The 17,174-nt window shown below is 49.7% G+C and overlaps 6 protein-coding genes across 6 annotated transcripts; 3 read left to right on the top strand and 3 right to left on the bottom strand.

Annotated features, from left to right (window-relative positions):
* Positions 1-1,381: 1,381 nt before the first annotated feature.
* Positions 1,382-2,117, top strand: M437DRAFT_81709 (acetylxylan esterase precursor; the record flags this gene model as incomplete). Its single annotated transcript, XM_041027606.1, has 2 exons — positions 1,382-1,888; positions 1,944-2,117. 2 exons carry the CDS (start codon positions 1,382-1,384, stop codon positions 2,115-2,117), a joined length of 681 nt encoding a protein of 226 aa, XP_040882886.1.
* A 642-nt stretch (positions 2,118-2,759) lies between these two features.
* Positions 2,760-4,985, top strand: M437DRAFT_81708 (Arabinanase/levansucrase/invertase; the record flags this gene model as incomplete). Its single annotated transcript, XM_041027605.1, has 1 exon — positions 2,760-4,985. One exon carries the CDS (start codon positions 2,760-2,762, stop codon positions 4,983-4,985), a length of 2,226 nt encoding a protein of 741 aa, XP_040882885.1.
* A 397-nt stretch (positions 4,986-5,382) lies between these two features.
* On the top strand, positions 5,383-7,546 carry M437DRAFT_41717 (alcohol oxidase; the record flags this gene model as incomplete). Its single annotated transcript, XM_041020429.1, has 6 exons — positions 5,383-5,759; positions 5,815-5,849; positions 5,897-6,045; positions 6,101-6,179; positions 6,240-6,905; positions 6,960-7,546. The coding sequence occupies 6 exons, from the start codon at positions 5,383-5,385 to the stop codon at positions 7,544-7,546; spliced, it is 1,893 nt and encodes a 630-aa protein (XP_040882884.1).
* Positions 7,547-7,651: 105 nt separating this feature from the next.
* On the bottom strand, positions 7,652-9,551 carry M437DRAFT_40923 (uncharacterized protein; the record flags this gene model as incomplete). The annotated part of the gene is made up of 2 exons (XM_041020279.1): positions 7,652-9,419; positions 9,481-9,551. The coding sequence occupies 2 exons, from the start codon at positions 9,549-9,551 to the stop codon at positions 7,652-7,654; spliced, it is 1,839 nt and encodes a 612-aa protein (XP_040882883.1).
* A 963-nt stretch (positions 9,552-10,514) lies between these two features.
* Positions 10,515-14,176, bottom strand: M437DRAFT_81706 (uncharacterized protein; the record flags this gene model as incomplete). The annotated part of the gene is made up of 6 exons (XM_041027604.1): positions 10,515-10,589; positions 10,641-10,978; positions 11,026-11,272; positions 11,326-11,609; positions 11,663-12,078; positions 12,132-14,176. The coding sequence occupies 6 exons, from the start codon at positions 14,174-14,176 to the stop codon at positions 10,515-10,517; spliced, it is 3,405 nt and encodes a 1,134-aa protein (XP_040882882.1).
* Positions 14,177-14,479: 303 nt separating this feature from the next.
* M437DRAFT_81705 (mannan endo-1,6-alpha-mannosidase) lies at positions 14,480-16,000 on the bottom strand (the record flags this gene model as incomplete). Its single annotated transcript, XM_041027603.1, has 3 exons — positions 14,480-15,079; positions 15,135-15,844; positions 15,901-16,000. 3 exons carry the CDS (start codon positions 15,998-16,000, stop codon positions 14,480-14,482), a joined length of 1,410 nt encoding a protein of 469 aa, XP_040882881.1.
* Between the last annotated feature and the right edge of the window lie 1,174 nt (positions 16,001-17,174).

Raw genomic sequence — 17,174 nt, 5'->3', positions numbered from 1 at the left:
TGAACATATCTTGGAAGCTATCATTAGTTCGACGTTGGTTTGTACATGCTGTGCTGCTGTTCCTATAACGTTGGAGCTCCTCTAACGTTGGAAGCATGATTCACACAGTACTCGCCTAAAGGACAACATGTTGGGTAAGTGACTCCATCCTTGCTTTAGGCTGTGAGGGCATTCGCTCTACATGCATTGGCACAGGCGAGGGAACCTGGTGATACTGTTAGGTCGACACCGGTGCCCAGCTCCTTGTTAGCAAACAGCCTATGACCGAATGTGATTGATCGCACTGACCGTAATGTGCTGGCTCAATCTGCTACATCCTACCCCAGGCTCTCGAAAAGCACTGATGATATCGGAACTGCATCTCCATACACAGATTTCGGAGAGATCAAGGGATCGCTGCTCAGTGTTCCAGGCTTTGCAGCTACTACCACTCCAATCTCAAGACCGGACTGTGTTTTCCTAGGACGCAAGACATTGGGACGACGCGTCAATTAATCAATTTGCAAGCAATGGCGGCAGGTCTGATACAATTCTAGACATTGACAAAATGCGAGGAGCGAATTAACGAGATTTGCTTGCTGCAAGAGCAGGCAGACTTGGACGGTTCCTTACATTCAGATACTCCTGAATATCAAGCTATGGCAGAAAGCCTCAGACGGTACTTGTTCGACCGGTCTGCGAGCGGAGTGAGTAGCTTCATGTAAAGTGAACATCAGCCTGAGGTATGGTAATGTTTAGCGAGGGAGCAAGCATTATCAAGCCTGCTCGATGCACTTCTAGCCTTGTATACTGAATTGGCATGGAATTGAAATATAGTAATACTTGATGTCCGCGAACTCCACATGCAGGTGCTTCCAACTTAATTGGTCTCAATTGATCGGTCGCAGCCAGCCACAAGCATTAATGTGAACTACCTTGTAAATCTAGACGAGGCTAAAGGCACGAGAACATCGCGTGCAGTCGTAATAGGGTGCTAGAACAAGCTTCGGACGGGAAGATGCCGCTGCGTGAAACAACCTGAAACTTCGCTAAAGTCTGGGTGAACTGCTGAAACCACTTGACCAACAAAATAAGCCGTCGCAACGAGGCTGAGGAACAATTCCTATTCGACAATAGACTCTATAAGCATGGTTCGTCAAGTGTACTCCTCGTGCCGATCACGTAATTTTCGCCTGTGATTAAGTGTTTTTGCCTAAAGCCTTGACATGTGGAACTCGTGAACATAGCACAGCATTGAAAGGATCCATCTGACCGAATTGACCCTGTGGCCGTGACAAAATGCGAACATGGTATAAGTAGGCCACTTGCAATCGCCTTCGACTCAAACTCCATCCCATCCCATTCCATACCCACATTGTCACCGACTCTCCAAAGCATCACCATGAAGTCTGCTATTGCTGCTATTCCTTTCCTCCTCATGGGATCCTCCATGGCCGCTCCTCTTGAGAAGCGCGCCTGTCCCAACATCCACGTCTTCGGTGCTCGTGAAACCACCGCACCTGCTGGTTATGGATCCGCCGGCACTGTTGTCAACCTCATCTTGAACGCACACCCCGGCGCCACGTCCGAAGTCATCAACTACCCAGCTGCTGGAGGCAACAGCTATGCTTCCTCTGTCCAGGCTGGAGTCAAGGCTGTCACCAACCAGATCAACAGCTTCGCTGCTTCTTGCCCCAACACTCAATTGGTCTACGTTGGTTACAGCCAGGGAGCCCAGATTGGTGATGACGCTATCTGCGGTGGTGGTGACCCCAACCAGGGCATTTCCAGCACTGCTGCTCCTATCTCAGCTGCTATCGGCAACAAAATCAAGGCTATCATCTTCATGGGCGACCCCAGAAACATCCCTGGTGGCCCTTACTCCGTCGGCACCGCCAAGAACCCTGGTGTAAGTTCCATCCACTGTCGACTTCCAGGCTTTTCGCTGATCCTTTGTGTTTTAGTTCGACCCAAGACCTTCGGGCTACACTTGCTCTGCGTATGCAAGCAGAATCCAGTCTTACTGCGACTCTGCCGACCCTTACTGCTCGAACGGAAACAACCCCAACGTCCACCAAGGCTATGGTCAGGAGTACGGTCAGGCTGCTCTCAAGTTCGTCAACAGCAAGCTTTCCTAAATTGTTGTCGCTGGTCGACACGATATATGAAAAAGTGTTGGTGTGTCAGCAGGTTAGCGCACATAGGCAATGCAATGAAATTTGGCACATATGGGAACGTCATAACTTGGATGCTCCACAGAAATAATTCGCAAGGCCTTTTGTGCGTGTGTGGATAAGCAATGTCAAAGCTGAGAAGCTGGTAGGGAAACTGCCCCTGTTTGTTCCGAGGTTTGCGCGGCCACCCCTTTCCACCTGCCGCGTCTTCTTACCACATCCCATTCGAAGCTTCAAAACCCGCCGGTCACGCCAAGGACTGCGCAGCGGGGATCTTCGCTTTACGAATAATTCAAGAGCGCGCTCGGCTGAAGAGCACTACTTGAACGTGATGCGTTATAGACCATTTATCCTGTCTCAACCCGAGGCCAAGAGTTTCCCCTCTGCAACATAGTGCTCATCCCTAGGTTTCTCCATGAGTCCTTGACTTGGCATCAACTCTTCGGTGTGCTTTCATCCGTATGTCTGCAAGTGATCAGCAATCATGCATGATCATACGGCCATTTGGCATTCTCGTGTCCATGGTGGAAAGGTACAGTATAAAGGCGTGGTCCATGGCCTTTCATAATCCCACGATCCCACGACCGCACTCTCGTCATCTGCATCATGCGTTCATTACATCTTCTAGCATCCTCGACTTTGGCGTTGCTAGCCAAAGCTGCCCAAAATAGCGACTGTTCGGCCGACCTCGACTCCTTGAATGTCACAAACATCGATGATGTTCGAGGTAACCTGCACTTGACCGCCACCACACAGAGTGGCATGAACATCATCTGGAGCAGTAGCAACGAATCTGTTGTTTCCAGTGATGGCGTTGTCAAAAGACAGAACACCACCACAGAAGTTCAGTTGACTGCAACAATTGATTGCAATGGGTCACCAGCAAGCCGACAATTCTCCGCCTCTGTTCGTCAGGCTGCTAAGATTGGTGCATTCGAAGGCTATGCTTTCGCATATTTCACCAACAACTCTCAATCTGGCGAGAACGTCTATTTCGCAGCTACTAACGGCAACAATGCCTTGTCCTGGACAGAACTCAATGGTGCACAACCTGTTCTCAAGTCGATTTTTGGCACAACTGGACTACGCGATCCGTTCATTCTTCGCTCTCATGAGGGCGATACTTTCTACCTCATCGCTACTGACCTGTCTATCGGATCTGGAACTTCATGGGGTGATGCAGTCAAATTCGGAAGTCGTTATCTTGAGGTCTGGGAATCTCACGACCTTAAGACCTGGTCTGAACAGCGCCATGTACTGGTTTCACCTGCTGAAGCTGGAAACACGTGGGCACCTGAAGCTTACTACGATGAAGATATGGGTGCTTACGTCGTTTTCTGGGCTTCTTCTCTGTACAACTCTACGGATGTTAATCGTGTCGAGCCGACTTATCACCGTATGTTGTATGCAACTACACGAGATTTTGTTACGTTCAGTGAGCCGCAAATTTGGCAAGATGTCGGTATGTCACGTATTGACTCCACTGTCCTCAAGTCAGGTGACGTCTACTACCGCTTCACCAAGGACGAAGGGGCTGGCGAGACTGGATGTACCGATATAATTCAAGAGAAGTCAACATCACTCAGAGCGATGGCAGATTCCTGGGCCATCGTCGATACCTGCATTGGAAAGAAGGCTGGCACACAGGGTGTCGAAGGTCCAACAGCATTCAAGTCCACCCCCGGCGATGTCAATGGCGATAACTTCTACTTGTTCGTTGACGAGTTTACTGGTCGAGGCTACATTCCTCTCCAGACCAAAGACATTGCGAACCCCGACTGGACAGTTCCAGCATCGTATAAGCTACCTCCTAGCCCTAGGCACGGAACTGTTCTGCCTATCACTGCTGCTGAGCTCGCTAGCTTGACGGCGAATACAGCTGACACTTCTTCGATTGCTAGTCGTACAACTAGGGGCTCACCGGTACTCAAGGGCTACTTCGCTGACCCAAACATTGCTGTGTTCAACAAGACATACTATATCTATGCCACTACTGACGGCTTCCCTGGCTGGGGTGGCCAGGTATTCTATGCCTGGAGCTCGCCAGATCTCGTAAACTGGACTCGTAGTGAAGAGCCGTTCCTGACCCTGAATGGCACCAACGGCAATGTTCCATGGGCGACTGGCAACGCTTGGGCTCCCACGATCATCGAAAGATATGGAAAATATTACTTCTACTTCAGTGGACAGAACCCCACCTATGATAGGAAGACCATCGGTGTCGCTATCGCAGACTCGCCCTCTGGTCCTTTCACTGCAGAGCCCATCGCCATGATCCTGAACAATGAGCGTCTCACCACAGGCCAAGCTATCGACTCTGATGCCTTCTTAGATCCTGTCAGTGGTAAATACTACTTACTCTGGGGCAATGGCAGTCCGCTCCTCGCTGAATTGAACGACAACATGACATCAATAAACTGGTCTACAGCGCAAGATATCACCGGTCTGGTTGACTTCCGCGAAGGCCTTTTTATCAACTATCGCAACGGCTTATATCACATCACCTACTCTATTGATGACACAGGTTCCGAGAACTACCGCGTTGGCTATGCGACCTCTACTTCTATCACGGGAAACTATACCTACCATGGCGTAGTGTTGCAGAAAGATGTAAGTCAAGGCATCTTGGCTACTGGACATGATTCGATCATCAATGTGCCTGGTACGGATAAGTGGTATATGGCCTATCACCGTTTTGCTATTCCGGGAGGTGATGGCACTCATAGAGAGGTGACGATTGACGAAGTTACGTTCGATCCAAAGACTGGGTTGATGAATACTGTTGTTCCTACGCTGAGTAGTGTAGAACCTTTTGCTGTTCCTGAAGAGTAGGGTAGGAGCATAGTGGGATTCATGATAGTGATCTTTGCCTAGGCCACAAGCTTCCTCGTGAGACTAAACACTTCTTTCTCGGCAGTGATCGTGCACGGATGTGTGGTGTTCCGACACGTGGACATCTATCTGCTGGCCTTATAAACAATCGGCAGTGCATGGGTAGGCGTGGGGAAGCCTTGCAGATCTGTATGCGGGGTTCGAACAAAGTACCATGTACAGAAATCAACTCCCATACTTTCAATGAGGGGAACTCGGATGCTGGCAACCAGCATGCAATACGACTCCCTTGGACCGGACTGTCGGTGCAGTATAAAGAAGTTTCGTTTCCTTGATGATAGCAAGAAATCAATACTCCACGTTTTCATATAACATATACAAACTTTATTTTTCCATCATGCCTGCTGCAACCAACGACAACACCTCAGCCCTCTGCTCCCTCCCTTCCTTCCTTTCTCAAACTTACGACTACATAGTCATCGGCGGCGGAACAGCCGGCCTCTGCGTCGCCGCCCGGCTGACCGAAAACCCTGACGTCGTTGTCGGTGTCCTCGAAGCAGGTGCAAACCGCATGGAAGATCCTCAAGTCTACACACCAAGTCTATACCCTACGTTAATTGGACGCGAAAAGTATGACTGGTGTTATGAGAGTGTGCCGCAAGCTGGCTGTGGAGGGAAGGTCATGTCGCAGCCTAGAGGAAAGGTTTTGGGAGGTTCGAGTGCGATTAATTATTTAATGTATGTGAGGGGGAGCAAGGAAGATTATGCTGCTTGGTGAGTGTTGTTTTGAGAGATGTTGTTTTGACCTTGGGCTCATTGAGATGTCTAGGGAATCTCTGGGTAATAAAGGTTGGGGCTGGGAAGGTAAGCATTACTTGTCGAAGCTGGATTCGACATTGCTGACCATAGAGTAGGACTTGCTCCGTACTTCAAGAAGAGTCAGACTTATGATCCGCCCAAGAAAGAACACCCAAACAAGCAGTTCATGCCTATTGCGGCCAAAGACCAGTACCATGGCAGTAGCGGTCCCATTCACACATCGTTCAATGATTACTGGGAGGTGAGGCTCCATTGTAAGTGTTTCGTGAGTAAGATCATTTACTGACAATACTTAGCCATTCGAAGAAGACTTCTGCAAAGCTGCATACGAAGTCGGTGGACAAGAAAGTTCTCTCGTCGATGCATGGTCTGGTGGTAAGTCGCAGAATCTGGGACGCGACTGCCGCAAATATTGACTTCATTGTTTTTTCGCAGACCACTTCGGCTTCTACAGCTCCCTAGCAGCCGTAGACCGAACCAACGACAAAGGAAGGAGAAGTTATGCCGCTACTGGTTACCTGCGACCAAACCTCTCTCGACCCAACCTCAAGGTCTTGACTGAGGCTTTAGCGACTAAAGTCTTGCTTGACGGCACCACTGTGACAGGTGTAGAGTTCATGCACGGCGGTCAGAAACACTCCATCAAAGCATCCAGAGAAGTCATTCTGTCTGGTGGAACCATAAACAGCCCACAGCTGCTTGAGCTCTCAGGTATCGGCGATCCTGAGGTGCTGAAGGCAGCTGGCGTGGAGTGTCTTGTCGAGAACAAGCGCGTCGGTTGCAACTTCCAGGACCACGTCCTGGGTGGTATGCTCTACGACCTCAAAGAGGGCCTGACATCTCTAGACTCTCTTCACGATTCAGAATACCAAAAGGCTATGGAGAAGGTATACCAAGAAACTGGCGAGGGACCTTATGGTAGCCCTGGCATGCTAATGGGTTTTGTATCATACGCCTCACTGGTCAGTGAAGAGGTGTTGAACGACACTATTGCTGAAATTCGCAAGAACTCGCTTGCAAAGACCGATTTCGAGAAGCGTCAGGAGGAGACTATCATCTCGCAGCTGAGTGATCCAAAGTTTGCAAATATTCAGACTTTTTGTTCGTTGCACCATCAAGGCTTTGTTTTGTCACTCTTGCTAACGGCTGCAACAGGTATCGGTGCCCAATTAGACGTTAGCCAAGGAGATAGCCAGATCAAGTTCTTCAACCCTCCGCCTGAGGGCAAGACTCGTATCTCTCTGCTCGTCTGTCTAGAACACCCTTTGTCTCGCGGAAGCGTTCACATCACTTCGTCTGACCCCACCCAACACCCTCGCATAGACCCAGGCTACCTCAAGAACGGCGCCGATGCCAAGATCCTTGCCGAAGGCATCAAGTGGATGGACAAAATAGCCAATCAACCCGTTCTCAAGCAATCACTCGGCGAACGCATCCTCCCACCTCAAGGTGCAAGCATCAAGACTGAGGGGGAGAGAGTCGAGTACGTCAGAAACCACATCTCGACGCAGTACCATCTGATCGGCACTTGCACCATGGGCGAGGTCGTCGACGACAAATTGAAGGTCAATGGTGTGGACAATTTGCGTGTCATTGATGCATCAGTGTTCCCGACTCATGTGTCAGGCAATATCATGGCTACTGCTTATGCTGTTGGAGAGAAGGGTGCAGATCTAGTCAAGGCGGATGATGAGAGATTCCTGATGAAAGTCGACTCGACGGTAGGAGCCGCTTCTATGTGATGTTTCGTACTCAAGCGGTATTGGAATTGATAATTTGATCCAATCCGTGATGTGTTCGTGGAGTACAATGGTTAAGATGCCTGACCACTCGAGCAATGATGTTACTCAGCTCAAGCACTCTACACCGCTGAGTTGCTGTTGCTCTACCATTTCAGAGAAAGGACAAGAAACGATCTTATCCACAAACTCTTTTGGTTTGACTCCGAATGGGAACACACCCTCCTTCACCTTCTGTAAACGTAAGGGAGGCAGTCCGGCACCCTCATACTCCACGATCTCCAACAAACCATCACTTTCAGTCCTGTATCTTCCACAGATCAGGCTGACTTTTAGATGCCCAGCTTCCTCGATGACAACCTCGAGAGGGTTCACGCTGTTCGTTGCACTGATAGTTTTCATTGACTCTTCCAAGCGAATGATAGCATCAGCATAGTGACACAATTCTCCGCTCGACTGCCCTGCTTCACGCCTGTTGGCAGACCGCAGCAATTGTAGCGCTCGGGTCCTGACCTCAGAATGCCGGATCTTTAAGCAGATTGCGAATAGAGTAGGAACGACTACGTACTCGAGCGAGAAGGAATATTCCTGCGTCTGGGGGAAAGGCGAGTATGGATTGTGTCCCGCTCCACTCGCAGAAGATGGCTTGGGTCCGATTTTGGCTCGGCAGGGCAAAAGATACTCCTCTACAAGATCAAGGATGACGGCGGCTTGGTCGTTGAAGCGGTCGATCTGTTTCACATGCATATCTCTGGCAGTTGCAAGGATGAAATGTGAGTAGAACAGTTGAATCTGCATGTGAAGGAGTGCCCGGCGATTAGTGCAATCTCGGTCTTTTTGCATCGATGCTAGTTCCTGCAGCCATACTCTATGCGCTTGTATGAGCTGTATTTGTCGCTGGACTAGGTCATGTCTCAGAGGGAGTGGCAAGGAACGGCTGACGCAATGAACGATACAATCAAGAACGGCCGGTCGCTGACTCTCGAGGTTCAATTTCGCAACATGTTGAGCCGCAAAAGCAAGCAACTCGGATCTCCAGGTTGACGCGGCAGATGCGAGACTGTCAAGTGCCTGTTTTGCGGAGTCAATCGAGACGAACATGCAGGGGTCGACCAAAGATCGCGTGATGAAGTCACATCGTTCTTCCTTCTGTGTCATCTGTTCTCCTTGAACCTCGCAGACTTGCGCAGCATACCAGTCAAAAGCAGCAGTAATATCCTTTGCCACTTCCTTCGACGAGAACTGCCAATGCCCAGCAGCACCTTCTCTAATAGCCCTCCTGCCAAACTGCAAGTGCTGCACAGCAAGACTACATTCATCTTGGAAAGTCTCGTACGCCACCAACAACAGACAGCAAAGCAAGATCGGCTCCAGATATCCCTTTCCGCAAGCAACAAGCTTGATGTACTTTTGGAGTGCAGCGGTAGCTTTGCAGTACTGTCTCAAGTTTCTCTTCTCTCTGATTGGCAAAGGTGGAGCAAAGAAACAATGATGTCGTTTGGACAGTCGAGCACTGGCGACGCTTGCACAAGCTGCAATAGCAAGATAGATACATGGCTCGGTGCTAGAAAGCTGCAAGGACAAAGTAATCCATCCATGGCTAGGCGATATCAATCTCAACCCAGAAGCGATATGCTGAGTGAAGAATTGGAAAGAGACGCGATCTTCCGAGATGGTGTCAAAGCTCAAAGTCGAAAGTGGTCGAGCAATCGCAAGAGGAAGCAATTCTGAGGATGCTGGAAGGAGAAATCTAGGCGCAGCTCTGTGGACTCTGCTCTTGCTTTCTTTCTCCTGTTCATAGTCATCGCAACTGCGTCCAGTAGAGACACAATTCCAACAATCAGGTTTTGATTCGTCACATTTTACTTTCCGGATACTGCGATCAGTTGTTGGCAACCACGAGTCTCTGCGTTTGCTTGATAGATCGGCCTACTCACCGACACGTTCGGCATGCGTTCTTGCTATATTTGGCGCCGACGTTACGTTGTCGCTTAGCCTTGATCTCCATCCTCGAACCTGATAGGCATGTTTTTCGAGAAGGTAAAAAGTAATTCCTGAGAGGAGAATGAGTGAGGTTGAGGATGGGGCCAAGCCCTGTGGTTTTAAGCCTGAAGGATGCACAGGGGTTCGTTTGCTACAAGCTGATTGGCTGATTTATCGAAGCAGCCAATGAGAAGAATCGGGTCAATATGAGTGTCTAAAAACGTCTTATTAGAGACTGCTGTACGGCGAGTACATCCTGAAGTCCAAGTATTGTGATGATTGGCCGGCTCGGAAAAAACAGCGAAAGAGCAGTCTGCATGCCTGGAGACACATTCTATCAACATACCAAGCCTCGAGCACTCGAATATATAATGTGGTGGGCATCAAGTTAAGCCTTCTACGGTCATCCCTCCAATCTTTCTATCCTGATCTATATTGAACTTTTCAGTATCATCACCAGAATTTCTGCGTGCAATCGTTCATTCCGCTAGTGCGTTGTCTTGACATGGCTCTGTCACCAAGCGCGACCATAGCCATCGTCATTGTCAGCTGTGCCGCTTTCTGCCTCTGCGGCTATGCCATCTGGGCCGTCATGTTCAAAGACAAAATAGACACAATCGACAATACGAGACCCCAAGGCGAGCAAGCTCTGTATATGCGCGAGATTCGGCATAAAAACATAGAGGCTTTTGCGCGAGAGATCGGGCAGCGTGGACCGCCCTGGGCGCATGATTGACCGCCTCATGGTGTCGGGAATGATCGATCACCATCGCCACGAACAAATATGTAAGAGCATGTGGTTGGTGTCATTTCGGTCTTCTTGCTAATGTATAGAGGGAACACAGCTTGATGTAGGAATCCTGTACCGGAGCAAAGAACTTCGGACTTTGGAGAACGATACGGATTGAGCTTGTGACACAACCTGACGCTAACGCGCCGTTGATTTGGGAGACTGTGATCGTGGGAGATGGGCGAGTCAGAAGACACCTCAGACAGCCGAATTGTGTTGATCGACAAGAGCTAGCATGCGCGGTAGCAAATCCTTCACTCGGAAGGGTTTTGTCTTGTAAGAGTTAGAAACGAAAATACCGGTCAAAGTGTTGATATCACTCACCACTACTTCATCCATACCAGCATCAATACACGATGCGATCTGCTCGGAACGAGCATTCGCTGTGATACCAATAATAGGCACATGCCGAACAATTTCTCCAGCTTTTTCATACTCACGAATGCGTCGCGCACACGTCAAGCCATCCATTATAGGCATCTCAACGTCGAGCAGAATGATAGACAAAGGTATCTGTTCAATACCAGTGGACTTGTGGAAGGTTGTGGTCGATAGAAGCTCAAGAGCGTCAAGACCGTGGTCTGCAACATGGACTCTGGCGCAGCCCGTCTTGCGAAGCTGCTGGGCGAGAATCTTTTGATTGATGGCGTTATCCTCGACCACTTTGCATTGTTAGTGATAATCCATGTTATGAGATGATTTTACTAACATAAAACATGAAGATCTGGCACTTGTGTCTTTTGCGCAGCTGGACCATCTACCACTCGCATATGATCCTTGATTGATGTCTGAGCGAGTTGTGCAGATGGTGGCTCAGGGGGCGACTCGATACGAGCGGTCTCCACAAAGAAGGCAAACGTAGAGCCTTCTCCTGGTTCGCTGCGTACACCAATTTGGCCGCCTTGCAATTCCACGAGCTCACGGCTGATAAACAGACCCAGCCCACTACCACCATACTTTAAGCCAAATCAGTGACATCTTCTATTGCGTGAACTGGTTCCAAACTGACCTGTTTGTATGTCTTTGGTGAAGCCTGGCTGAATCTATGGAAAAGATGACCCATCTCGGTCGGCGTGAGTCCACAGCCAGTATCCCGGACACTGAAGATCAGATAGACATTTTCGCCAACGGGGTCATTTGTTATCGACATCCTTCGGGCTAGCTTTGGACGTTTGTCTTCACGAGGCGCTACAAGCGTCACTTGACAATCGTCTGCGGTAGGCCTTGTTCTCGACGCGGCGAGACTGATTACAATACGTCTCTCGCTTGAGTTTTTGGTAAACTTTATAGCATCTGTGTAGTATTGTTAGAATGTATGACGGTACTGGATATGCGGAAATGCTTACTGGTCATCAAGTTAAGAATAATTTGTGACAGTCTGCCTGGATCCAATGCGACGTTGTCGATCGCAAGATCAACGTAGCTCTGCTGAATTTGCAATGAGCCTTGAATGTTATCATAGTCAAGTTCTGCTTTGACCATCTTCAGGACTGTCTGCACTGTTTCTGACGGCCGAATCTTCTCAGGTGCGAGAACCAGCAAATTTGAATCCAATCGACTGAACGTCAAAATCTCTTCGACGATGACCTTTTGGTGGTTCGCGCATAGGTGAATACTGGCTGCGATGTCAGAGAGTGTTTGCCGTAGATCCGGTGTCAATACACTGGCTTGCGCGTCATTCGATACTGCAGGCAGCGATGTGACGATGCTATCAGCAAGTAACAAGATCGCTCCCAAAGGGTTGCGCATTTCGTGTGATACCCTGCTATAATGTTAGCCCTCACGGTTTCTGCTCCAGGTAAAATGATTGCATACATGTCGATGAAGACTTCTGATCTCCTCTTGGTCTCTAATGCATCTTGTAGCCTCTGTTCGGCCAATTGTTTGCTGGTCGAGATGTCCCTCAACCAGACATACAGGTACTCCAAATTGCCATCTTTGTCATGTCGTTGTTGGGCGCTTATCTCAAGCCAACGTACTTCACTTGCTTGCGAACATGTAGCTTTGACACGGAACTCGGCGCTCGCGGCTGTTCCCTTTTCGATGGCAGAGGTCCAGGTCTGGTTGACTGCTTCAAAGTCTTCATCATGTACAGCATCCCGCCAGGCAAGTCCAACTTCTGCAGCCTTGTAAAATTGTGCTCTACTCATGCCGAGCAGGTCAAGACATACATCATTGACATATACACAACGACCGTCGTCTCGATGCATGCACATACCAATCGGTGCATCACGCAACATTCTAGTGAAATTCTGTTCGGTTTCCTCGGCTTTCATGGTCATAGTCTCGAGCTGTTGAGAGAGAGCTTTGGCAATTTCCCGGGATTCTAGCTGCTCCGTAGGTAGCGAGAAGAGTGCAGCTGTTTTGAAGAGCATGTCACGAATAGATTCGACGAATTGGCGAACGCTGGGACTTATAGCTCTCCTTGGGTTCAGGCCCAATACTGCAACGCCAAGGATTCGCAGTCCGTCCAGGGCCATAATGGGCAATATGTAGGCCGTGTTGACAGAACCAGCTTCAGATTGTGACACTGTCAGATCTTGAGGGAGTGTGTTTTTGCTCCGCTGAAGAACGAAGACTTCGCCAACAGAACCTTTCAAGGCTTCGAAGATACCAGACGATAGGTGTTTTTGCGGATTGTCGATGTTGCAAGAAGCCTCGAGCTGGAAGGTATCTGCACGTTGTTCCCCCAGACTTTCGGTAGAAGTGTATACAACTGCATATGATACATCCCGAGCGTTAGATTGAAGAGAATTTACAAAAACTTGCCAAAGATTGTGTAGGTCGGTGACCTTTGAGAAGGATTGCAACAAAGACTTGGAGACATCCTGGCGGTTCTTCTGCAGGACCTTTTCAGTGATCTCTGTGAACTCTGCCAGGACACCCAAGTATCGGCCGTCGGGTGACGGGACTGGAAGGAAGACGAGATCAAAAAAGCAGCTCTCCGAGAAGCCGTTTCGAGTCAAATTCAGTTCATAGTTTTTTTGAACCAAAGGTTTTCCTTTCTTGATACCAGTCTTGATCATCTTGATAAGCTCGGTACGAACGGCGTCGCCCCAGATGTCTATCATGGGTCGACCCAGTGGCCAGGGATGCAGTTCGCCGACAACAAAACGAGCTTGCTCGTTGTAAAGCATATGCATTTCATTTCCCCAGTGCAAGACGCGAGGCTCTCTTGAAGCAAGAATAGTGGCGAACATCTGTCTGAGTATGGTAGGCCATGATTTTATAGGACCAAGAGAGGTGTCTTGCCAATTGTAATTGAGGATGAGGTCGAGCCATGGATCTGCAGAAGGCTTCGGGAACAGAAGCCAGTCAATGATCAAGTCCTCAAGAGGGGCATCCAAGTCAGCGGCTTCTAGGCTAGAAGTGCAGGTCGAAGAAGAGGTTGTGGAAAGATTATCCGACTCTTGACGTTGCAAAGGGATGGTGTCTGCAAGCAGGGATTGCGCTAGGGCTTTCTTGTCTGACGACGTGGTTGGAGCATCTTCGGGAGGGCGATGGGCGTGTGTTTGTAGGTCACAAGTGATTGCAATCCAGGATGAGGCAATGCCCCTTGCTGACCAGAGTTGGTTGGCGAAGAAGCCGAGGTCATGCGTGGTACGCGGGTTGAGTCGTTCAGCGCTGCGGGCGGCATCGAGGAGCGAGGAACACCAGGTGGCAGGAGTCGAGGTGCGGGATGCGGTAGCTACGAAGGCATCGAAAGCGTTGTTGGCGTATACAATGTCGGTCGTCGCATAGTTGAGAATCAAGGTGGGGCGGTCGTCAGCTGCGACAAAGTCGATGAGGATGTCGAGCTCAGGTGGGATCTGGTTCGCCGGCGTGTACGGTGATGCAGAGGCATCGACGTCTGCCACCATGCCTGATTACAACGACTTGCAAGAACATGCGTGAGCCGCCAGCAGAAAGCTGCATCTTTCCCATGCTTGCTGATACGCGAGTCTTCGCATACCGTTATTGCCGAGGAGCTGAATCGTATCTCTGACGTTCGGTACGCCCAGCCTAGGATCCTTGCAAGTTGCAACCCACCTCCACGCCCCGCCAAGCCTGCCTTCCTCACCTTCTGCCTCGACACTTTCGGCCGTCAAACTTGTCAACAATAGGTTATGCTTTTCATTAGAAGAAATCGGAAATATCATTAATTGTTTACTGCCATGAAACTCTCAATCAAATAGGACCAGCCATAAAGAGCCACCAATAATCGTCGACACGACCACGATAGTCAATATCGCTGCTCCTGCCTTGTCGCCAGTCGTGATTTTCCTCGTGAAAATCGATGGCTGGAACTTGGGTCCAGTACTTCCTGTGCCAGCGCTTGGGTTACTTGTGCTGTTACCACCTGTTGATGTTGTCAACGGTGGAGTAAACGCATTCTCAGTGTGCACATCAAGCATCAGTGACTGGATCACTGCAAGTGCTGACATCTCCTGCCCGACGCCGTATGTGCCATCCCATACTGTTGTGTTCCACTCCTGTCCACACACCGATCCAGTGTCTCCTCCGTCGCATTGACCTGCTGCTCCTTGTGCCGAAGCCCGTAGATAGGGATATATCGTGTCATGCAGAGAAGGGATGAGTTGTGTTGTGACTGCCAACGTGCGAGCGAGGTAGGATTTGAACGACAATTGATCCGTATCACAGTTGCCAAGAGGCTGGCAGGTGACCTCGACCATAATCTTGTTGCCCATCGAAGCTGGGAAGAACGTGCTCCATGTCGTGTTGAGGAGACCTTCAACGATATCTAGCCAGTTTTGATCCGATGTCTGCGGTGAAAATGTTAGCAAATGCTTTGCCGCACAAGTGAATAGCCAGGCTTACGTGATTATACATGTACGCTGCGCCACCGATTGCGGCAGCATAGTTGTACGTCCATTGGAAATGATCCACCGAACTGCAATTGCTACTTGTTGTCGTGCCGTCGAAGATCTGGTACGTCTGGCCGTCCCAGAGTGACACACCGGTGTACCAGTCCCATGTCTTCTCAGCCCAGTCAACATATGTCGCATTGTTGGTGTAGCGAGCGAGTCGAGCAGCTAGTTGGAATAGTCCAAGGTTCGAAATCGAGTTTTTGTAGTCGTAACCTGCGTTGAAGGTGTAGATTTGCCATCGAAGACCGCCGTTGCAGGTACTAGTGTCCCATCGTGCAGCCATTTCGTTGAAGACTGCTTGTGCCAGTGAGAGCCAAGAAGGTGCGTTTGCGCTTGTTGGCTCAGGGAAGTTGAGTTCGGCGGCATCCATGGCCGTGAACGCCCAAAAGACCTGATCATCGTTGCCTTCGTCCTTTGTCTGGTTCGCTGGGAGGAAATCGTCCCCTGTTCCAACCTGGAATTGAATGGCCTGGGAAACAATCGAGTTGTAATAGTCGTCGCCAGTATAGTACCAGTAGTTGATCATGTGGCCAAACATTCCACCCGCCTCCCACCAATAGTATGGACCAGGCAATATACCAGGCGTGCCTCCAGTATCATTGCCTTTGTACCACGCCATCAATCCATTGGCAACTATCGCTGATGCATTTCGTATTGAGTCTGTTGATAGTGAGATCGTGAACTAGATTTTAGAGGCAGACGAAAGCCATGCGTACCTGCATTTGTAATGTCAAGGGTCACAGCGTTGGCAAGGCTTGCGAACAAGAATGTACTGAAGCAGAATATGCCAGATTTTGAGAGCCCTGGAGACGCCATAGATACCAGACCAAGTGAGAGTGTGGGTTGTGGTATAAGTCGACAAAATGCCAAAAGGTGTAGATTGATCTTCAAATGCTAAGCATTGTCAAGCAATGGCACACTTCTTGTTTGTTGCCGTTGAGACAATGACGACGGGTGGCAGGAGGCTGCCGGCTATCCGATTCGAGATATGCTTACGACGACCACGACGACCAATCCATTTTCAGCAAGGCTCGCGGCTGGATCATTCGTATGCAAACATTCCCTGCTTATTTCAGGTACTCCCTTTGAGACCTACCAAGTGATCAGCGCGAATTACGGAGTCTGATTCTCGATATAGTCCGTCGTGTGAATATCAGGATCAGGAACTGCTTTCGAGTGCAGATTTTCACCTGCCATGCACCATCTTCACGGCTGCAGAGAAACATGGTTTTCAACGTCCTCAGCCATGATGTAAGTGCCGTCCGCAGGGTCCGTAGCTCCAGGGTAACCGCTTTGTATTGAATGTCGTTCTCTGAGCCTACATAGGCCCCATGGGGTCCCTGTTGCGTCGTCACCAACAGGGGCGCACTGTGGGTGCGTGCGAGGGACGATATTCGAATTGCGACAGCCGGGGGTCTCGGCCCGCGTAGCTCCAGAGACAGCGTCACCGCCTTCAACAGTTTTGCCGTCTCATATCTTGCAAGTCCATGACCCTTTGAAGATGTAGGCATCATCGTATAGTTCAAGACAAGGAATCGATTATATCCAAGCCTGTTCGCTGTGGTCCTTGGTGCTCTGCAAGAGTGCTGGTCAATAATTTCGCAGACTGTTCTCGGAAATAATCAGCCGGAAATTAACTGCTGAGCAGCAATCCTCGTGTGGCAGCGGGACCATCCAATGATCCCTCCAGCCGTTGCGCTCCGCAGTCCCAGTTCTTGAGGAAACTTTGCTTAGAATAACTTCAGTCGCCAATATTGAAATGCTGAACACTCACATCTTGCTAGCAAAGACCCGATCACGACTGGGCACAGATGTGTCAAATGTGACAAAGTCGCGTTCACTCCTTTCCAAACGTCGAGCCAGCTGTCTAGCGTAATCCATGCATCTCTGCGCTGAATAAATGCTGCCGCGACTCGCGAGAGCTCTAGGCAGGATCAGGACGAATCTGCTTCTCGATACATACCGTACAGTAAGCGCCAGGATCGAAACA

This window comes from Aureobasidium melanogenum, assembly GCF_000721775.1.
Source record: "Aureobasidium melanogenum CBS 110374 unplaced genomic scaffold scaffold_3, whole genome shotgun sequence".
In the NCBI taxonomy this organism is placed as follows: domain Eukaryota; kingdom Fungi; phylum Ascomycota; class Dothideomycetes; order Dothideales; family Saccotheciaceae; genus Aureobasidium; species Aureobasidium melanogenum.
This window is presented reverse-complemented; position numbering and strand designations above follow the sequence as displayed.